This window comes from Brachyistius frenatus, unplaced genomic scaffold (assembly GCF_029030835.1).
Source record: "Brachyistius frenatus isolate BFR_SWC_R1_liver_20210118 unplaced genomic scaffold, ASM2903083v1 Contig_9, whole genome shotgun sequence".
In the NCBI taxonomy this organism is placed as follows: domain Eukaryota; kingdom Metazoa; phylum Chordata; class Actinopteri; family Embiotocidae; genus Brachyistius; species Brachyistius frenatus.
In genome coordinates this window covers 2,965,330-2,988,958 of record NW_027210608.1, presented here as the reverse complement: position 1 = coordinate 2,988,958, position 23,629 = coordinate 2,965,330, and the positions used below count along the sequence as shown (strand labels likewise).

At 42.1% G+C, this 23,629-nt stretch overlaps 1 protein-coding gene across 2 annotated transcripts in view; it reads right to left on the bottom strand.

The window, feature by feature from the left end:
• LOC138616215 (leucine-rich repeat-containing protein 49) overlaps nt 1–23,629 on the bottom strand; it is a 37,145-nt gene extending 13,516 nt beyond the window's left edge. Inside the window, exons 1-13 of one of the 2 annotated variants that reach the window (XM_069690362.1) lie at nt 23,427–23,629; nt 23,204–23,269; nt 23,048–23,117; nt 22,692–22,919; nt 22,453–22,546; nt 21,732–21,935; nt 20,824–20,890; nt 16,426–16,569; nt 11,397–11,458; nt 9,045–9,192; nt 7,009–7,092; nt 5,185–5,372; nt 4,198–4,293 (exon numbers count right to left, since the gene is read on the bottom strand). In XM_069690362.1, the coding sequence (XP_069546463.1) occupies nt 4,198–4,293; nt 5,185–5,372; nt 7,009–7,092; nt 9,045–9,192; nt 11,397–11,458; nt 16,426–16,569; nt 20,824–20,890; nt 21,732–21,935; nt 22,453–22,546; nt 22,692–22,919; nt 23,048–23,117; nt 23,204–23,269; nt 23,427–23,516 (1,541 nt within the window). In that variant the 5' untranslated portion in view covers nt 23,517–23,629. Of the gene's footprint in view, nt 1–4,197; nt 4,294–5,184; nt 5,376–7,008; nt 7,093–9,044; nt 9,193–11,396; nt 11,459–16,425; nt 16,570–20,823; nt 20,891–21,731; nt 21,936–22,452; nt 22,547–22,691; nt 22,920–23,047; nt 23,118–23,203; nt 23,270–23,426 lie in introns of both variants that reach the window. The other variant, XM_069690361.1, reaches the window with a different exon arrangement.

Genomic DNA, 23,629 nt, shown 5'->3' with positions numbered 1-23,629 from the left:
CTATATTTTGCAGTGTTTGCATGTCTCCCTCTTTCCTGGTATCTGAACAACGTGACATTTGTCGAGGTGGAATTTTTAGAATTCCAACAATGCGAAAATTGTAGATTTAAGCAATATTACCCTGGAGGGTGAGCTTTAACGTGATTATTGGCAATGATGACAATAATCACGTTAAAACACACCCTGGAGTGTAATATTGCGATTATACAACTAGCTACCATCTAAATAAAATATGTAATCTAAATGTATTCATATTGTAGGGCAATTCGCTCTCAAAATATAAAACTTTTTTGTTAGCGGGAGCTCCGTTTCCATGGCAATACATGGGGAATGACTAACAACTGGAAAACAATCAGTCGCCTCAGTAGAAGCGAATGTAATGTATCAATGTTTACCACTGCAGGAAGTTGTCCGACCCCTAGCAACGACCCTAGCAACAGTGACGAGATCTAGTCCGCATTATTGCTTTCCAGATATCATTTCTCAAACTGAATAACTACAGCACATAGAAACACTAAACTACTTCGCTCGCTCAATCTTGTTGTAAGTAAGATAGCTACTGAAAAAATATATCGATACCCTCATGTATTTTTAAGATTTTAGCACCGCTTCATGTGCTAGAACCAAACCGCCGCGAGGATTGTAAGTGCGCGACTATCCGTAGTATTACGGTATGGGTGCTCGGAGCCCTACAGTTGACAGTGCATGTCAGAGCACAAACCAAGCTATGAAGTCCAAAGAATTGTCTGTAGACCTCCGAGACAGGATTGTATCGAGGCACAGATCTGGGGAAGGGTACAGAAACATTTCTGCAGCATTGAAGGTCCCAATGAGCACAGTGGCCTCCATCATCCGTAAATGGAAGAAGTTTGAACCACCAGGACTCTTCCTAGAGTCGGCCGCCCGGCCAAACTGAGCGATCGGGGGAGAAGGGCCTTAGTCAGGGAGGTGACCAAGAACCCGATGGTCACTCTGACAGAGCTCCAACGTTGCTCTGTGAAGAGAGGAGAACCTTCCAGAAGGACAACCATCTCTGCAGCACTCCACCAAGCAGCCTGTATGGTAGAGTGGCCAGACAGAAGCCATTCCTCAGTAAAAGACACATGACAGCCCACCTGGAGATTACCAAAAGGCACCTGAAGGACTGTCAGACCATGAGAAACTAAATTCTCTGGTCTGATGAAACAAAGATTGAACTCTTTGGCCTGAATGCCAAGCGTCATGTTTGGAGGAAACCAGGCAGCGCTCATCACCTGGTCAACACCATCTCTACGGTGAAGCATGGTGGTGGCAGCATCATGCTGTGGGGATGTTTTTCCGCAGCATGAACTGGGAGACTAGTCAGGATGGAGGGAAAGATGAATGCAGCAATGTACAGAGACATCCTTGATGAAAACAGGACAACGACCCGAAGCACACAGCCAAGATAATAAAGGAGCGGCTTCGGGACAACTCTGTGAATGTCTTTGAGAGACCCAGGCAGAGCCCAGACTTGAACAAGATTGAACATCTCTGGAGAGATCTGAAAATGTCTGTGCACCGAAGCTCCCCATCCAACCTGATGGAGCTTGAGAGGTCCTGCAAAGAAGAACGGGAGAAACTGCCCAAGAATAGGAGCCAAGGTTGTAGCATCATATTCAAAAAGACTTGAGGCTGTAATTTCTGCCAAAGGTGCTTCAGCAAAGTATTGAGCAAAGGCTGTGAATAATTATGTACGCGTTATATTTTCTTCCATCTTTATTTTTAATAGCTTTGCAAAAATTTTAAACAAACTTTTTTTACTTTGTCATTATGGGGTATTGTGTGTAGAATTTTGAGGGGGAAAAATTAATTTAATCCATCTTGGAATAAAACTGTAACATAACAAAATGTGGAAAAAGTGAAGCGCTATGAATACTTTCCGGGTGCACTGTATATTTCCTTTTGATAAACATGTCCGCTCTCCCTTTTGTGACCACGTCAAGACCACATTTTTTGAGGCAGCTATGAAACAAAAACAACTCAAAAAATTATTAAAGTTCATATACTGTATGAACATATTTTTTTAAAAGTCTAGTTCCTGTTTTATTTTCCTACACAACAATTCACTGGGGTCACCAACCTGCAAGTTGATCATGAAGTTTTCTCTCAAATTTGAGCTCTCTGCAGCAGGTTTGGAGTTAAAGAAATAGTTCCCAGTTTGAGGAAAAAATGCACCCACAGACACACACACAGACACACACACTCTCACACACACAGCAAGTGGTTGCCCTGTTCTCCTGCCTCCCACAGACCTGATCCAGATGTGTGGATGTGCAGGTGTAACCCTCGACCTGGCAGCTCTGGAGTCACAGCACTGTGGATGACTTGTAACAAACCATAAACTGTCTCTTCATGGTAAATCTCCTGCTCTTAGGATTTCCTGGGAATTCACATTCCCTCGGACCTGATGTCATGATGTGATGTCATGAAGTAAGTAAGAGTGTTGAGTCAGAGACAGGTTCATCCATCATCTGCCCCTGTGTGCTCTCTATGGGGGAGGGTGGTGTAATGTTTTTTCAGCGTGCAGCACTTCAACAGCTATCTGAGGTAATCTGGACTACACTGTGTGGGCATTATAACCCTTCTATAAACCCACACACTGGTGAGCAAAACGACTTTTAAATGTCCCACCTACTGTTTATATTTCTAAGCATTTCGAGCATTTGAGAACAGTTGTTTTTTTTCTCTGTCAGGTTAGAGGTGCTGCCCTGGTTTCTAAGTTCCTTTGGTATTTTGTCATTCAATACAAGCCAATGTAAGACAACTCCCAAATCATAAAAATGTGGTTGACTGAATCGCACAAGTCCTCTTCATCACTCTAACCTGTTAAGCCACATGACTGAAGTTACAATAGACCCTGTAAAGGAAAGCCATTTCCATTGAAGCATTTTGCTTCAGGGGATATTTTCATTTCCTGGTGCAGGAAGGACATGCCATCTTTGAAACATGTAATAATATCCCTCGACACAGCCCCAAACTTCCATCTCAGTCCTCCCCCCCATAACTCATCCAGACAAGGAGCAGTCTGAGTAGGAGAGGCTATCAGACCTCTACGTTCACATTAACCCTTCCATCATTGTGTTGTAAACACTGGAAGGACAAAACTGTTTTCAGACATTTCAAACATGAATGTACTGATTTCAGCTGAGATCTCACATAGCTCGGGAGCAGCAAATGCCCATGTCACTGCAGAAAATAAAGGGGTCACTGTGTTCCCAAGAATATTTCAAGTCATGCTTGATGCAGCAGCTGTTGCAGCAACTGAAGAAGTTTACCAAGATGGTTTCACTGCACAGTATAGGATACATACAAAATATTTCTGGGCAACTTTTGCTCCCACTGTCTAAAAAGTTGGGGCATTTACACAATTTTGGGAGCACTTTTAAAAAATAGAGGCCTAATTAGCGAATAATTTTGCAGTTTTTTAATGTAAAATGAGCCCAGATTCAAATATATACAGTAATCAACAAGTTGTGTCAACAGGAGTAAATAAGAAAACAACCATTGCTGTTCAAAAGAAAGGTGTGTAATCATCCTGATGTGTCTAGAATAACATCTGTCTGTATGAGAGAAAGCAGGAGGCAAGTCGAACTATTTATGCTTTTATTTAGCTCTTAATAGCCTTCCTGTATGTACAATGCATAACTTAATGGATAACTTGAAAACTTCATCGCTGCAAATGCGGGATTGCCTGGAGTTATTTACATACCAAGTGTGAACAACAGCGCTGTTTGTCTGAGTGTGTGTTACAGTGAGAAATCAAAATTAAATGGAATGAATGAAAATAAAATGATGGTTTAATGTAGGATTAGGAGACGGCTAAATTTGTAAACGCAATACATTTTTCACAATCTTAGGGGAAAATGTTGCTCCTCAATGACAGTTTTTAAGGAGATTTTTTTAGTGTATTTTTCCCCTTAATTTCCTACATTGTCTCTCCATGTTTTATCTAGGCCATTCTGCTATCCATTAATAAGGAAATGAGGGAAGAGCAGCTGCCAGAGACATTGCATAGAAATATCAGTGACAGGAAGAGCCAACCAACAGCATTAATAAAAGATCTTTTGAGCAGTTGGGGGTGGAAGCAAGTTCATTGTGGTACTGTATGATCATCAAGTGCAGAGAGAAGCTCTGATCTAACAGATAGAATAAATCATTAGAAAGTTTTTGGCTTACTTGGGATCTCGTGGGCTGTTTGGACGGCTGTTGGTGCGAAGTCTGCTCTCTGTTCCCCCTGATGGTCGCTCTGGTCCTGAACCTGGACTTACGCGTCTGATGAAAAAATAAACAAAAGTCCTCAGTAACAGAGAAAAGCTTTCTTTTAAAAGCTCTCTCAGATTCAGAAATACAATGCAACAATATTCTAAAATAACCAGACTCACAAAAATAATGATAAATGTTATAGTGTCTTTGCTTTCTAATTACAAATGTACACACATTACAGGATGGATCAGAAATCAAATGCATCACACACAACACAGAATTTTACAAAGAAATGGACATACTCATCTCACTGTCACAGATGCTTCCCTCTCACTTACATACACACACTATGTCATTTTTTTTCTCCATCAGCTGTCTATCAAACTAGCAGAATGGTATGACCAGCAAAATTCTGGTTTTAAGTCAAAGATATTTTACTGCTATTTTAAAGGCACATATTAAGATGAATATGAAACCGTATGTGTGTTCACAACACATGTACACTCTGCTTGTTTCACACACAGAGGCAGACAGCAGCGCACAAAAATGCAACAGAATCAAAATAAAAAGATTATATTTGTGTGCAGATATCTGCTAACCCACACAAATAGATGTGTTCCCTCTGCAGAGAAGTATTTCCTACTAGTCCACAAATCTGCCGTTATAGTAGCAATCCACCAAGGTGTAAGCACAGCTGTATTTGAAAAGAAATGGGAGATGACACTGATAGATTTAATTCATGATATCCCCAAAACACACCTACGATTCATTGGGACACCAAGTACAAGCCCTTTGAACCATGCGCCTTCCTTTGCGCTCAGATTATCTGTGGATTGAGACACACCCTACATACACTTGAGCCATGCACTTTAGACTGTGCTTGGATCGTTAAAATATAGCCCAAGGTCGCACAAAACACTGGTGTCATATCAACCAGTGACCATTGGAGTTTGTTTGTACCTCGGTTCATCTGGAGAAGACTCCTGTGCGAGGCCGTTGGTCTGGGCGGGGCTGGTCTGGGCAGGGCTGTGAGCCGGGCTGTTCTCTGGACTGACTTCTTCTTTCGTGCCATTTGTAGGCGGCAGCTCCAGGGAGGCCCTGACGCCCTCCCACTGCTGTGCTGCATTACGGATTGCCAGACGCCGCTTCTCCTTGGTGAACAGAACACACACACATACACACACGTGGAGACAGAGAGGGTTTCAAGTGACAATTCTCCCGAGGAGGACACAGAGAGGAGCAGAAACTCAGCTAATAGAACCTCACTGTGTATTTTGAAACTACTCACTGATTTTACTGAGGCAGATATACTACCTCACTGAAGTCTGATATCGTAAAGGCACGTGTTACTTCTAGTTATTTGCTTTTGTTACATCAGTACAACATTGTGATTTAACTTCATTTGGCTCTTGCAGCAGAAAAAAGTGACATCTATCCCCGCCAGAGAGAAGATTCCTGCCTCTCTGCTGTATTTCAATTGTTCCCTCTTTGCCAAGCTGTAGTTTCGATAGGCTCGACTATGGAATGTGCCACTCCTCGATGCAGGGGTGAGTCAGTATCAATTCATAGTGAGTCCTTCGCCCTCATGAACCCGAGGCTGCGCCATTCAATATAACATTTTCTCAACACTGGGGATTAGCGAGAGTTAGGTTACTGAGTTCTGCACAGAGTTCATCTCACAGCAGGAGCTTTGGCATATGCACAAGATTACATTTACTGCAACGCAGATGCATGTGCAAGACACAGCATCTTAGATCAGTTAAAGAAATAATGTATAATTTATGGACTGATTTACAAATACAGTACCCATGTGGACAGTGGACTCCCCCATCCCAAAGGGCTGTTGTAGCATGTAGAAAAATTACAGTCCATAAAGCATCCGAAAAGTGTATTTAATGACCGACTAAAGCAGACTCATCAATCCCAAGACACATAAGTTAGAAGACGCATAAAAAGAAGGGACAAAGTTGGAGGAAAACATCCTACATATTACCTTAATATCTTTAAGCTTTCATGTTTAATTTGGTTTGATGCAGCCTGCTATTATCAGACTTAGATTCACCACGTGACGGTCTGGTCACGTTCCATTGAGGATTGTTTTCCCTTGTTGCATCCTTTAACCAATCGGCATTGACCATCATACATAGTCATTTGTGCATCAAAACTCGACCACTGCTGCCATTGTTGGAACTACTTCAATGTGATCGCACTTGGCTGATTGGCTTGGTGGGATGGCTTGGATGTAGAGTGGCTGAGCAAACCTTAATGCAAATAAGGTTTCTAGACTGTAATTTCAGCAAAGACTAAAGTTGTGAGTGATATGTAGTTGGAGGGAGCTGGTTTAGTTTTGACGGGCAAGCTGAACAAAAAGAAAGAAAAAGAGATGCCAAGGAGGTTGGTTGCTGTCCAAATACACACTTAACTCTGAATCTTTAATCATTTCAATGTCCTGATACTGTAATGTGTTTTGTATTTAAACAATACGCAACATTCAGCAGATGAGTAAAACACAAATCAGAGCTCTTCACTAATTAATATGTGGTGTTTTCTGAATGCTAAAATGCTTGATGTTATCAAAGCTGCATTCAGTAGTTTGAACCTTCCCCACTATCATGCTCTTCCGAACCATACAACATCCAGTTTAAGAGAAAGGCTGCACTGCGTTCAGTGAACACTTGTTAATCTACCGTCTGAAATGTAGTCCATAATGTGGATGTGCTCTAAATGTAAGCACTAAACCCACACAGACAAAGACGACAACAGCAAATCGGATCAGCGTGGTACCTTATGAATGGTCTGCTTGTGACTCTCCCTCTTCTTCTCCTCCTCTTTTCGAGCCTGTACACCTGCCATGCGCCGATCCTCGTCCTGAAAAAGATAGCTCGTGCAATCAGAGTGTCGCTCCATTCATGAGTTCTGAATTATTCAAGAGATAGGGGAACCACAAAAGACGCTGTCAGGGAAACAGCTCTCTACAACAGAAACCGACCACTATGGAGGCTCAGAGAAATTCTCACACCAGCCGGCTGCATCACAGGATTATCTGTCTGATTTTCAGTCTCAGATAAACTGAGCCCAGCTGTTGGGGGAAGCCAAAACTCCCAGAATGCAACGCCGACAACACAATCTGAGTGTGCCGGCTAAGAGCAGGGGGATATTCAGCTAGCGAGGATGACGCTTCACTCTGATCAACAGAGTAAAAATGCTAGCCTGAGTCAAGTCAGTGATTTCAGCCAGTGGAGAAAGATCGGGATCCTAGACCTGAATGTCACTATATTGCACTAATTCTGTGCTAAAAAAACAAACAAACAGCTGTTAATACCAAAGTACATAAGCAGTTCTCTTTTAAACTAATCAGGCTTACTGATTGCAAAGAGTGTTATTTTTCAGCAGCAACACAGTCGTTGTTTGGGCTGTTGCCACAAAGTCTATTAAGTTATTTATTTGGCCGATGAGCATTCAGTCAACTACATTAATTACTCCAACTTTGAAGGCAAAACATTTCAAACATAATGAAATTTTTGCCTGGAAACATAATAGTTGGCTTTAAAGAAGCTCTATGTGCCATATTAAATGTATTTACAGGTAAATAATCCAATCACATACACTGTGTTTTATTAACAATTAATCCAAGCCAACCGATTATATATTTCATCGAGAACTGAAGCTCCAGTCTATTTTATGTGTGTTGCTTGAACTTTCTCCTCATTTGTAGTGTTAACTCGAGCTTCATTCATAAATAATAGCCAACCTACAAGCAGTGAGACGTATATTTTGACAGCAAAGTGACAGCATAGTGCACCGGAGGGTAGGGCGTTATTCCAAATCATTTGGAGGAGAAATCTAGACCTTCATTAGCAAATACAAGGTTTTCCCCCTGAGCAATATCATGATACAATTTTAATGCTGACATTTCCGTTGTCATGTAAATATTTTGCATCTCCTAAATGCAACCTCTCTAAAAAAATAAAACAGCAGCGTTGCTCCCAGGACTGGCAGCCGTGGGCCGGACTGTGTCAGAAAAGGTTTAATGAAATCCTGCAGATCATGAAACTTGCTGAACCTGAAACCTGTTAAGGACCACATGTGCCTTAAAATTCAAGTAAAAACTTGAAATAAATTGTTGAAATTGGAGGGTTTTTTCACCGTATCAGCAGTATGTTTTGAGGGCAAGGTGTGTGTGACTTACAGATTCCTTGAACAGTACAAGCTCAGACCTGGGTGCTCCCTGCTTGACAGCTTCTAAAAGCATACTGATATTTCACCTAGCACATTGTTGGCACAGTGTACAAATTATATCAATTTTGTTAGATTGTATTTAGATTATGTGTATTATAAATGCTTAGTTCAGAGAACAAGTGAATGAGACACTGTGTGGGAACTGTACTCACAATAAAGTGAATGTCAAGACAGAGTCACTCTCAAGAATCAACATGTACAATGTTGTCAGGAACATGTGTTGAGAGAGCAACATAAAGTTTTGGACCATTCGCTGAACATGTCATAATATGGCATGGCTTGTATGAATGTGAAGCGCAGTGTAGCAGTGAGTTGTGGTAATAATTGTCTGAGTCATCCTCTTCTTACATGGACCAAAGTTTCCTTTGATTCTTTGCTGCCTTCAATCCTTTGTGCATCTATGTTGATGAAATAAATACAGCCTAATAAAAACCCTCACATGATGTTGAAACATGAAAAAAAAATCTGAATGGCAAATAAATTAAATCTTAGAAACTTAGCAGCCGCAGCCATATTTCATAGCATTTAGCCGGTGGCCTATTCATCTCTTGTAAACACAAAGTTAAACAGCTGAATCTTACTGTGATGCGCTTCATGTCCAGCTGTCTCAGATGAAGCACACAGCGCAGGACGGCCTGCTTGTACCATGTCTCCAGGGCTACGGGATTCCCATCCAGGGTGAGTTCGGAAAGGCTGCGCGACTCTCCAAGGCAGGCTAGCTGATCGACACTGGAAACAGAGAGACAACATTTTGAATGAGCGCATTAGTTTAAGCAAAGCATAAAGCATGAACGTTTTCAGCACGAAGACAAGTTACACTCGCTGCTTTACAATAACACAAAGGAATGATGACCTCGCATTGAGAGGTAACCGCCAGGTAAGTCAAGACAACCTCGCCATCTATGTGTTAACTCTGAAACCATTCACCTCAGCTTGTATTGACAAGCAATGATAAACTGGCAATTTAGCAGGTACTCTGGCAGCCTGACATTACTCAGGGGGGAATGAGGAGGGAAAAATCTGCTACACTGTAGATATCAGCCTGTGGCAAAAAGGAGACATTCTATCATCGCTAATTTGTGAGAATAAGTTTGATGAATCATTCGCCTGGAAATACACATGGATCCACTCCACATCCCAGCCAGAGGTTTCTGTGAACGCGAAAGAGGGTCAGATAATATCCTCTGGTGAACTGTTGAAGCAAGTACAACCAGTTGTGAACACTGTTACAAGGACAATTTTCACAATTCAAATGAAAGTAATTTGAAAACTTAATCCGACTAGGTTTATGGAGATAGTGGTATGGTCTGGCAATCTAACATTGTTATGGGTCTAATATATTCAGTAGACATAGCCATTGTTATTTGTTATAAATCTGCTCCATATAAAAACTTAAAATAGAGATAAATAAATCCTAACAATAAAGAGGGAGGTTGACTTCAGATAACACATTCTGCATAATTGGTGTATTACTCTCATAGGGTACTGTTACAATATTCATCACCGGTGCCTGGCTTCTACCGAAGATCCAATAAGAAGTGAATATCTGAGCTACTCGTGAGCTGTGTGCACAGAGTGGGGTGTGGCTGAAAACTGTGCAGCTTCCAACTTCATCTCTACAAGCACTACAATCTCTGCACATCATTCCTACTTCTGCTTTGCTCCTGTTTCCCTTCTTCATTCCGGGAGGTTTCATTGAAAATGCAATATTAGGAAGACTAAAATTAATATTTGCAGACATTCCTGAGGGATTTTTTTTTTTTCACCATGAAGCTCTTCTGGGTAAACGGCCAGCGCCAAGTAAATGAGTGTGGTTTTGCCTCTCTACCTAGCAACAGAGCACAACTGCTCTCCTATCAGCATTTAACAGTTTCCCATACCAGGTTTCCATGCTGCTATTATTAGCATACAATCAGATGTGTCGTTTTAATTAAAATACCTTTTGGAGAAGTAGAATACTGCAGACAGAAAAGGAATTATATGAGTCCAAATTATGATAATTAGTTAAATAAATACTATACTTGGAGCTAGATGTCAGTCTGTAAAGTATAGAGGATAATACACACTGATTATTTGTTGCCTTTACTTGGTCATGATTCTTTCTGTGACTGTGTTTCAGGCACTGACTCATACAGCTGGGCTAGCTTGAAACATCAGGTCGCATCTATCACAAGGTGAAGGTGACTGTGGTCGAGGAGGCGAATGGACACTGTCCCACCCCACATACAGGCCCCACATCTGGCTGAACACACAGCAGCGTTAAAGCATCCTCATTCAGTGGGGAGGCTATGCTGCTTGAACGAGTTAACTCTCTGACATCTTGATTTGATTTGCCCAGAGAGGAAGAAACGTAGGAAAAAACACAGAACAGATATTGGAAAAAGTGTGTAAAGCAGGTTGGTGGCGTTTGCACCAAGACACAAAACACACCTGTCATTCATCCTACACACCCTCACCCAGCTATGCTGAATTCATTCAACCTTCACATCTGTCATTAATACTATTAATACATTCCCTCAGCCTGCTTCTCTGCTGCCTAAATAACTTTAATGGATTCTCACACCCTTTTCTTAGGTCACAGTATGTTAAATAGTGGCAATAAAGAACACACAAGGTTGCTGTTTTCTAGGTTACAGAAACTGCTCACAGCACAACTGTGTGTGTGTTCGTGTGTGTGTGTGTGTGTGTGTGTGTGTGTGTGTGTGTGTGTGTGTGTGTGTGTGTGTGTGTGTGTGTGTGTGTGTGTGTGTGTGTGTGTGTGTGTGTGTGTGCGTGTGTGCGTGTGCGTGTGTGTGTGCCTGCGTGTGTTCGTGTGTGTTCTGCCCGTTGGCCAGGAGCTGCCGAGAGACATGAGAGGGGACGTGGCACAGTCCGGCCACCATCCCTCTCCCTGCCCCGTGGGGAGGAGGGAGTTAAGCGATACGAGCTCTTACCTGGTGATGTTGTTGCAGCTGAGAAAGATGCGCTGCAAGCAGGGCAGGCGGTCCACCTCAGTCTAGAAAAAGAAAGAGGGAGAGGGAAGACAGAGAGATGGAGGGATGTGAAGAGGCGAAGGTGCTCGGGAAGAGGGCACTGCATCGTCACTGTCGTCAGAGCTCGGTATCCCTCTCCATTCCCTCAGTCACCTTGCAGCGCTCAGCTCCAGCATACAGCATCCTCATCCAACCCTGCGCATGCACCCACACACACGCACACACACACACACACACACACACACACACACACACACACACACACATATACAGCATGCTGCCTTGTCTGCACATGGAGAGGAGGGGCGAGAGAGAGAGAGTGTGTGTGTGAGAGAGAGAGCATGAGGAGTAAAGGGGGAGGGGAGGGAGAGTGGAGAGTGTGCTGCGCTAATGCAGAGATCCCCTGCTGCAGGAGGCTAACATGAAATGCTCACTGGAACACAAACATCCAGGCGCACACATAGCAAGCAGCTAGCTCTGGTACTGCACCTCATCACACAAGAACAATAGCTGGAGTGAATTGAACAGAAGCTGACTGGGATGGTGGAACTGTTTTACCATCGGGCGAGCTCAGCATCAAAATCAATGCAGAATTTAGTCGGGGGGGGGGGGGGGGAGGAGCAGCAGCTGGCCAGCTGGCATGCTGAATTAGATGCATGGGGACAAAGGCAATGTCAAAACCACATCTACTAATCAGATGGCAGTGTAGGGGTAATCACGTTCAGTAGTATCAACGTCCCTGTGTGTGTGTGTGTGTGTGTGTGTGTGTGTGTGTGTGTGTGTGTGTGTGTGTGTGTGTGTGTGTGTGTGTGTGTGTGTGTGTGTGTGTGTGTGTGTGTGTGTGTGTGTGTGTGTGTGTGTGTGTGTGTGTGTGTGTGTGTGTGTGTGTGTGTGTGTGTGTGTGTGGCCACTGTTGCTCATGCTGGACGCAAAGAGGACACTCCCAGCAGCAGTCTGAATGAGCTGCGTCAGCATCCACGCATATTGCAGCCAACGCCTCGCAGCCTCCCTCAGCTTTGCTGCCAGTCTCTGTTCAAAGAAAGGTTTCAGCCCATGTTAGCTCCTCTGCAGAGAGCAGTGCAGTAGAGGCTCATCATGTAGAAAATCCCCACAACCCACACAACGATATACAATAGATATAGGACACTGTTACCTAACTTTGTGCTACCACTTGTGTCTTATCATACCGTATGAGTATCTATTGATATAATGAAACAACTGTACCTGTAAATCTGTGAACATTTTGTACTCATTTACTGGATCTGGAGTTCTTCTGTTTTCATGATTTATTAGTTTATTTAGTCTTTCAAATATAGAATCCAGTATATCTGGCACAACACTAATAAGCTGTATGCAGGTACTTTCCTGTTGCCAGGCTCACGTAAGCAGACACATCATAACACACACAAACAACCACCAACAAAGGGAACAATTACTGCTCATGCCTCAGCTTCTTCAGGCTGGTGACAAGCTTTCACAGTAAGATCCTACCATTGCAATAACATTCCCACCTTGTGAAGTGAGTTTAGACTTCGTGGTGCAGCTCGGGTATCAGCAAGATGTCTATTAGCATGTTTGCATCTATATTGGCTATGTAATCGTACTCCACAAGGATATAGAGGCGGGTTTTCATTCTTTTTTTCTTTTAAACGCAAGTCATGCTATCCAGTGCTAGTTAATGCTGACCATCCATTACATGCCCAGAGTCTCTGTCTATGTCAGCCTCTGTATGAATGCTAGTGAGGCAGCAGCCTCTGCACACTGTCTGCGACTAAATATAGCAGCCCTGTCTCAGACAGAATGATGTCATCACTGAGCTGATGAGCTGCATAACAATCACCCACCAATGTGGTGCCCTTTACAGAAAACCTGATTGATCAGAACCAATCAGCGGACGGGATCTGTTGTGATGCTGGGTACAGCTGTGTGTGTGTGTGTGTGTGTGTGTGTGTGTGTGTGTGTGTGTGTGTGTGTGTGTGTGTGTGTGTGTGTGTGTGTGTGTGTGTGTGTGTGTGTGTGTGTGTGTGTGTGTGTGTGTGTGTGTGTGTGTGTGTGTGTGTGTGTGTGTGTGTGTGTGTGTGGGTGGGTGTGTGGGTGTGTGTGGGTGGGTGTGTGTGTGTCTCTACGTCCTGCGGGTGTGTATTTATGTGTCTGCCTTGCCCGTGCCTTCACCTCTTTATGCCGGCTCCACCCTCTTCTCACTGACAGCTTGCGTGTCTTCATTTTTCACACTCACCCTGAGCTCCTGCAGAGGCATTACTCCACAAACACAGAAAAACGCCTCTCATCACTGCTACCTCCTTTGCATGCAACAACACACACCACAAAGGAGCATGAAAGCTGCTCAAACACACACAGGTGCATGCGAATGTTGAGGGGGTTTCTACAGCTGTAAGCTCTAAGGTTTTGTGGCACACATCTGCCCTCTGCTATTATACTCTACAATTACAGATGTTGTGGCCTGAAGTGTTGTTGTTCCTGCACGGCACTTCACAGAGGTCACCTGTCAATCAAAAGGATTTTAAGTTAAGAAGTCAAGAAACTCTCAAAGTTTCCATGTTCTCGTTCATATTTAAACAACATGGACATTACTCATTATTGCTGTTACTGTTAAGTGACCCATTTTTTTGGGATGTTCTAGATGTAATTTGAATGTTTGCCAAAGCACTTTAAAACAAACTGTTTGTTCATCCACATACAGCAGATCCTCTCGGCCAAAAAATGTGACAGCATACAAAAAGCAGGACTAACCTAACACCCACATACACACTCTACTGAGCTAATTAATCTACATTAAACCTATCAAAGAGCATTACAGACTTCTTTTTTTTTACATTTACCGTTTTGATGCCGTTTGGCTCAATAGGCTCACGAGAAGACAAGCCCTTCTCCTGCTAATCCATAAAGCCAGCCTGCCTCTGGGAGATGCCGTTTTGCTTTGTGTTTTATCATTGCTAATGCTGACTGCTCTTCTCTTCCAAACAAGCCGTCCTTCCTGCTGCCAGAGATATAAAATGCATCACTTACCGCCCGCCACAGGATTTCACAATGAAAAAGACCCACCTGAGAGCGAGTGTAAATAGCAAACCTTTTCAAAAATGGCAATGTGTTATCTGTTATTTTGTATTAAGCATTACAGTGTGACAGAATAAAAACACAATGGATGTAAGTAGAAACGATGAAGACAAATTGTGGAAAACAAGACTTAGACAGTTGCAGTAGAATTTACCAAGTCAAAACTGACTGAATGAAATAATTTAAACATACAGTATATGAGTATACGACATGTCTAGATGCACACCTACGCCTTCTTAAAGGTCCCATATTGTATCAATTCAGATTTCCATGATAAAGTAGGTCTAGGTGTTGCACAAATACTGTAAATGTGTCGAAACACTCAGTCCTTGGTGAAACACACACAGCACATACTCAGACACTGCTATTTGACCAAAGGCTGGTGTTAATTGGATCACCGGGAAGGATGCTCTGCCTGTGATTGTTGCATTGTGGAAGGGTTAGGATTAAAATGAGGGATAGGTTTAGAGATCAGTTGTGGAGTTTAGAGTGTGTACCCCCCCGGCTAATCCAATTTAGCATCTAGCTTTGAACTTCCATACATTTGTGATGTCACAACCTTTTAGGAGGAAGTAAAGACGGAGCTAGGAAGTTACAAGCATGAGGAAAACCTGTGGTTAGCCGAGTGTGTCACTCAGAAAAGAGGGCCATGGGTATCAAGGCTCCTTAAAGACACAGACACAAAATAGCCAGTTCTTTGTAGCGCTCCAGAGAGAAGCTTAAAAGAGGAGATGTAAGACTATATTTAGATGGTTTTGGGATTTAAAACCATTCAGATATCTTCTCAGGGATATCAAAACTGCACCGGAAAAGTGTAAAATATGGGACCTTAAAATCATTCACATAAACATAGAGTATGAATATTAGATACTGTATGTAATGGTAGACTGAGTCCAATATATAATCAAGTCTAAAACTTGTTTATAAAGTTAATGGCAGCCTTCTCTTCTTGTGCTGAACTTTACTTTTTATCTGCCTTTCCTTTCATACAAGGGAAAAACCTAAGCACCTGGAGGATAGTTATTTTCTTTGCACCTGATATAAGCAGTTGGCACCGAGCACCGCTAATGACAGAGGCTGGAGAAACTGTTGAGGGGTAGCATTTTCCCTCTCCTGTGTCTCAGATAAAACTTTACATCTGATCATTAGGACTGGATGTGGTTCTTGATCAGGACTTGCAGGCAGAGGATATGGAGAGTGATGGGAAGGGCTTTCAGTTGATACACAATGTTGGGCCCTCTTTTTATTTTCTACCACTAAAAGCAGGAAAGGGCTTAAGGATTTGCATACAAATGATGGGGCCTGCATTGGCATGCACTGTTCTGTTTATCAGATTAAAACTATAGAAACCAAGGGGAGTAAATTTCCGTGTATAGAATATCCAGTTTCTCTTTCACTGTGCCACAAAGTCGGTGGGAGGTTGTGGTTAATGAGCTACGTCTCCCTAGGTAACACCGCCGAGATACATTTCACCACAGACTTACTCAAAGATTCTTTTGATGTCATTTGTGTTTCTTATTTTGAGACTGTAAAAACGACGACATGTGAACAGTAACTCTGGTCCAAAAGGAGTGACATTAACATAAAAGTGAAGTCCTCTACGAGCATGCTACGAGGAGCATTTTCCTAACAGTTGTGCGAGTTGATGTGTGTGTGTGTTTGTTTGCTCATCAAAATGCAGAAACAATACTGTGTATTGTCAGTGGGAGTCGCAGGAGTTTTGAAAAATCACAGTAATAAAGGATGGAAACAAAGAAAAGAATCGAGTGCTCCACAGAGGGGAAGGGCAAAAGCTTCAGTCTTGGTTGAAATTGACATCACTGAGAAAAAGGTGGTATTGTTGCCTTTGTAGCATATTAAACATGCAGTGAAAAAACACTTGTAGCTGTGTCTAATTAGAAAAGAGGCCCCTCACCACAGTAGAGATGCAGTTGTGCCGTAGGTTGAGTTCAGTCAAAGCGACCAGGCCCTGCAGGTTTTCCACTCTGGAGATGCTGTTTCCTGCCAGGTTCAATACTTGCAGCTCGCCCAGATGAGTCACGTTTTCTATCCTGTGGATCTGGATTAAAAAAATATGTAAAACAGCAATAAAGATAATCAAATTCTACAGATACACGGAGGCACAGAGGGAAGAGGGATGAGCGAGTGTAGCAGACTTAATATGTCCAAATTCAGTGATTACTCTTACATGCAAGGGATGTATTTAAAGATCATCAGATGGTTCACAGCTTTTTAGAATTCTTTATCCTGTGAACTGCTAAAGAAAGTCACTCTTATGTACCTCAGAACAAACTATTATAGCAACAAACTGTATCACTACTGACCATCTTAAACTACTGATTTTCATTCAGTTACATTAATCCATGACTCCTATCTGACCTTCCACATTAGGATGACAAAGAACTTGCTAAGGGTCAGTCAATGGTGAAATCTTACCCTCCCTTCTTTACCTCTATGTCTGGGAGAGAATAGGGAGCCCCTGTCAGAGTGACATTTTAAATACTTCAGAAGAATCCCCAGTGGCTGTTCCTGTGTGCTGGTGTGTTTGCGCCCTATATTGCACACTGTACATGTAAGGGAAAGGTCAGAAGGGCATCAGGAGATTGAGGATTATGTCAAAACAGAAAACCAAAAGATTCCTGTGGTTCAAATGTGAAATTTAGCCCTGTAAAGCAGTAATAAGTCATTTTACTCAGCAACTCTGCTCTAAAAAGATCTGAAGGCGGTTTTGCAAACGATTCTGGTCTTTGGTCTCGTTAGTTTGCCACTTCCAGATGGTGTGAGACATTCAGGTTCATGTAAGAAAACCTACAGGGAGTCCAGACAAGAGTTAATTACAATAGAATTAGTAATGTGCAGAGAGTAATGTGCACACTCTGACAATGTTCATAAAATGCAGTCATGATGAGGGATGTTTCTAGAAACAAAAAGCAAGCAATGCCAATCTGTTAACCAGTATCTCACTCTGGTACTTTGTACATTACTAATTGTATATCTAACACACAGTTAAAAACAACAAGCAAACATGATTTAAAGCAGAGAAACATGATGTATCGTGTCATTACTGCAGTAATGTTTCTGATCTAGAGAGTCTGTCTGGCACACTGTCAACCAAGACAACTAGAACCAATATTTCACTAAGGCAGAGTATACAGAGAGGCAGTCAAACTTCAGCTAACTGGTCAGTTGTATGTTGTATGATATGATTAAATACTATTAATGTATACCAGCTCTAACTAAAGATGTGTCTGTGGCCGTTGTCCAACAGTGCTAGCAGTGTGTGTGTGCATATACAGGTGGCAGCATGGTAAAAGAAAGCGACACTAAACCGAGTGCATCCCACCCTCTACCAAAACACTACCATTAAGGGGTTTTATCTGGTGATGGATACGTGAGATCATCGCGCTGTATTTAAAGGCCGCCACAATAGCTGTGTTGAGGTAGCATGAAAACCTTCAGTCAACACAAAATATAAGAGAACAATGGTGCCTAAAAGATTAGACCGGCAGGGGTGTGATTCAAAGAATTCCGGTTCATATATCGAGGATTACAGTTAGATGCCAAGGGAGTTGCCCCTGAATACATTAAGATGAACACAAAACGTGAATTATCACAGACTTTGTGTCCCTGATCTACACAGGACAGGCACCTGTCAGCGAGCACAGACATTGTATCTCTGTACATGCTGAAGTACAGTTTGGATAACCTGATTTTAAAATATTTGAGTCTTGTGTTACACACCATGAATTAGTTGCTGTCGAGTGGAGGAGTTCACGATCCAGAATATGCACAAGCAGTTCACCCATTACTGTGCTTCCAGTAGAGCTGCACGATCATAATATTATGATGATTTATTGCACTCATTTGCCTGATACAAAAATAATATAATGGTACCTGATACAGGACCATCACACTGACTTTAGACTACAGAAAGTAATCGCTCTGGTTTTTAACTTCAGTCTTCTCAAACACAACACTTGAACAAGTATATTTTTTTGTATATTTTCTTTTCACCGGTGTCTCTTACTCTCTCTTACTGGGTTTGTATCCCTTCCTGCAGGTTTCTGCTGCTCTGTATCACAATAAGTGACGCCGCATTGTCATTTGTGGGAGAAGGTAGAAGTGCTTGTTTTGACGCAGCTTGTGTCCCAGAAGAAAATGCTTCAGGATTATTGTCATTTAGAAATGAGATCACAGGGAAGCATGAATCGAGATCGCAATTTTAAGGTGTTTAGTCTTGCAGTCTCTAGTAAGATTTAATTTGTCACAAAGGAAGGACAAAAATGGCAGTATTATAATATAATATATCTGTTGTGTCTATGATAAAAAATTTTAAATATAAAACATTGCTTCAGAGGCAGGACATTAGACCGGATCTTGGCTCTTGGCATGTTCCTTGTAAAAAACACAAAGCACGCACCAACACAAGTGTCACAGGTATCTTTCATCGTAGCATGAATGTGAGGGCTCCCTGTCCCAACTTCACCCTGTCCCAGAGTGATATGCCAAACAAACATGACACACTGAGTCAAACTTCATTAAAATCATCATCTTGATTTGTCGGAGCGATACTTTTCCTACCACAGCCATGAGCGCAGCCAACTTCTCTAACTGGGTAATGCTTTTTCTTCATGTCACAGACCCTGCAGGGCAATCTTAGCTACTTCCTGAGAGTGTTTAAGGCAAATTGCTCATGTGGAAGACATCGCAGCCTAACTGAACAATTCAGCAATGTCGGGTCACATTGTAACCCAGACACTTGGTCACTGAGACTGAGCGTGGGCTGGATGCACACTCCCGGGGAGAATATCTCCTTTTTGAACTGGAGATGAAACAACATCCTGCTATAGAAACAACTGGGTACAATGATCGAGTCCCCTGCTCGAGGATGGGAGGAAGAAAGGATGACCGTGATGTGCGGCTCACGGTTAAAGCATGCACACAAAAAGAAAGAGGGCAAGCAGCTTTTGCTATGTGACCAACAATGACTAAACAACAATCTCATTTCACTCACTTCATTATCTTATATCATCTATTGTGCTCCAATTCAACTTGCATGTGGGTGGTCAGATCTCTGGTGAGTTTGGAAAATGTTGAATAAAAGTGATTAAGCAGTTATTTGAATGAACAAAACAGGAAACTTCGAGGTCAGTCATTGAAAGGCAACCTGGCCTGGTAAGAATAATAGATTCATCATCTGCTTCAGAATAGACGTCTGCCAACAAACGGCTGCCTCTGAATGCAATGTGCTCTCATTGACCAACAAGGACAGTACAAAAGAGTCGATTTACTAATTCATTCTAAAGTCACTCATTCAATTGTGACATTTTAAAAAGTGTTAAAATTGTTGAGATGTAGTTAGGAAACACAAAGTTGGCTGTGATTGAGGCAACAAAGCATCCTCTGCTGGGAAATATAACAAAACACTGCAGCAGTCATTGAATAGTAATTTGGATGCATGCTCATGTAAAGACCAGCCAACACCAGAAAGGGAAGGAGTCTTACCAGAGGTCTGGAGTAGCTCTCTGAGGAGGTGTGTAGGCGGCATGCTGGCAAAACACTAATTTGACCAAGGTTAGGCTTTTCTATTCTATCTTCCTTTCTCATCCGACATCATTTGATTTCTCAGGCTTTTAATATCAGTGAGGGAAGGCTCTATTCTGGAGGCTGAACAAATAGCGCTCAATAACATATTTAGACACAAATTAATTGCAGAACACTATCATGTGTGACAGCGTCAAACCTTTCCCAATGCTGAAAACACAGAAACAGTTGGGCCTGTTGAAGAAATTACGCGAGGGCCACAGAGGAAATGAATGTGGGAGTAGACCCTAGACAAGAGCTTGTGATGGTTTTCGATTCTTTGTTCTGTGAGAGTGCTGGGAACTAACACAAATGCTGACGTTAAGTCCCTAAAAACACCCATCGGACATCTGGCTCCAAGAAGAAATTTCAATAGAATGATGAAAGAGAATGCAACACATGACTTATTTGTTCCTAATACTGTTTCGGAAATTCAATTTACAAAAATAAAGTTAATATTTTCCAAGCTGTCAGCCAGTAACAGGCGTAGAGTTTGGCTACGATGTCTGCCCTGAATGTGCATCATTTCATAAGCCAGTGGGCTGTGATAAAAGGTTTCAAATGAGCATGAAGACATGAACTCTCATGCGTGGTCTCCTGCTGTCATGTCCGATTCACTCCAGCATCAACTCCTGCCTCAGATCATGATCTGCATTTACAGCATTAATACAGCTGAATTATTAAATACACACATGCTGTGTAGGTGTGAGAGCAGGTGAGGGAACAGTACCTGATTGTCATGCAAATCCAGGATATTCAGTTTGGACAGGCTTTCCAGGCAGCATATCTTCTGAACTCTGAGAAGTATCAGGAAGAAGGAGAAATAAAATGTAAAATACAACATGAAATGTACATAAAACAAATTTTCTCACAAAGCACATCAACAATTAATAACACATTTTTGTTTATTCTTGAATGGGAAGTTTTATTAAACAGGTACCAAACAGAAGACAGACGACTGGCCGGCAAACACATTGAAGGGTTACATTTCCCCAGGAAACTGAACACACAGTAGTATACAGTGATGCATTGTTCAGGACTGTCCATATGGATTTAGATCAAATGACACTGAAGGATAAAAGCCTGCAGTCTCTTTGAAAAGGCCAGTGGCTAAATCGGTGGGATTCTTCACCCTCCAGTAACTTTACATGACCTCAGACATACCGCAGGTCTAAAAAGACGAATGTCATGTTTGACAGAAAGTGGAACAAATGCCAGAGTTCAGCTGTAAGATCTTAATGTCATTCACAAAACTGGGACTTCAATCCTCTTCCTGCTGAAACAAAAATTATACTGAGATTAATGTTTTTTTGGATAACTGGGATCTGAAAGCATTCCTCTCTGAAACTCAACGTTTAAGCAGCATCTCGTGGAGAAAATGGATAAAAACCCTAAATGTAAACAAAAGGATTTCTTGAACAACCAAGAAGTGAAATTTACACTTCAACACGATATTTCTGACCACCGTAGAAATGCAAACCTCCATTAAAGATGTTGGATTAAAGAACAATAAAGCTACTTAATGTCCATATTTGACCCTTTATGCTGCACAAGTAGAAATAAACTGTGACATGTAACAGACACAGTTCAGACTATTCTGACACTGGTTTGTTTGTGACTCCTGTTGTGACAACTCACCTGTTCTTCCCCAGCATGAGTATCCGAAGAGACCTCAGAACTTCAAGGCCAGTCATGTTGGAGATGTGATTGTCGTGCAAATTCAGGAAAACAAGCTGTTGCAGACGTGACAAATGCTGGATCCTTGTGATTTGATTGTGCTGCAGGTTGAGAAGTTGCAGTTCTTCTATGAAGCCCAACTGGGGACATTCCTCCAAATGGCGGCTGGATAATTGAAAAAAAGAAAGAAAAGAAAAGCATTTTGTAAGATTTAGGCTTCATAATGTACATTTTATCAATCATTTTCATGAAATCAAACCTGGGTTTCACATTATTGTAATGATTAGTATCTCACTATACATGTTGATTGAGTAAATTCGTCTTAGTCCATCACAGGCAAATTATTGTCAGCATAACTGCTCATTGAAGACATGGGTGGGGATTTAGAGAGACTTTGCTGCTCCCTGGTGGCAATATGAAGCACTTGCCATTCTAGCTGACCCTGTCATTATTCCTACTGCAAATACTGTGAAGGTCAATGAGTCAATAAAACTCAATGACACGGAGGACACAAGAATATGAAAGACATTGTAAGTAAAGCTACATAGAAAAGCTAAGACTTTTGATAGGTCAAACATATGACTGGTTTTAAAGGGACTATCAGCTAAACCATAATGTTGGGCCACAACAGACACACTTCACATATGATGGGAAAAAAAAAAAAAGAGAGGACAAAGTGTACCTGTCCAAGTCAACTCGTTGAAAATTGGATGCAAAAGGCAACTGGGCGAAGGGAAGACCAGGAGCAGCATAGTGACTGTGTCCAGCAGAACTACCTGACATGGACAGTATAAACTGGATTCAGGATACACACAACATCCAAGTACATTACACGGGAAGTAATCCTACACGTCTGCAGAGTACTGACGTAAAAATCAGTATTAAAACCAGTTTCCACATGACTGATATTTCCATATTTACCTGCAGGCTTGGGGATTTTTAAGGCATTACGGCAGTGAGAGGCCCCTGCATTGTGGGTTGGTCTCCTTGGTTTGTCGCTAGCTGCTTGTGCAGCATGTGAAACTGTGGCACCACCCGCTAGCAGCATCAGATTATGAGCAGGAGAATCTGCGCGGCTGTCGCTGGTATAACATGGTCCCAGTGGTGTCTGGACCAGTCTTTTCTGGCTGCACGCATGTGACCTGCTTTCTACAGATAACATGGTGCAGTAACAGTAAAACACAGAATCCATGGCCAGTCATGATTAAACAATATGATGCTGAATAACAGAGTCCTCTTGGGACAAGGACCGGGGTGAGTAAGTGGGTCAAACCTACCTGGATGAGAGTGGTTCATTGTTTGAGTGGCATTCATGTCTGCTTCTTTTTCAAGACCTTGAGAGCCCGTCTATAAAATGAGAAACATGATGAACACAACCTGAAAACTGTAAGTGCTGAATAACTAACTACACAGCTAGTCCTCCGGTTACTCACCATCTTCTCCCATTGCCCCGGCGCTACTGATTTGACTGTTGTAAGGTGCAACTTGCAGCTGTTGATCTGCAAACATAGTTTACTAATTGGTCAAATGTCTCGCATTAAATAAAACATGAACATGTAGCGAGGCTTCTTTTGTTTTTACTACCGAGCCACAGGCTCAACTTGTAAATGTTAGTTCGTAAGTATTTAATAGTTTTAAATAAAACGTGATATTTACCATGGGGCTGAGGAACGCCCATCTGTCGCTGACCCTGGCGTGTTTGCGGGAGGGCATGGTGGTTTTGCCCACAGTCAGCTCCGGCTCCATTTAACTAACGTTTCCTAAGTAAACAGTTAACCATGAACGTTAAAAAAAAATTTGTTTTAAAAAAGCTTTATAATCGGTATCGCTACAAATCTCATGAATATTTAAAACAAATA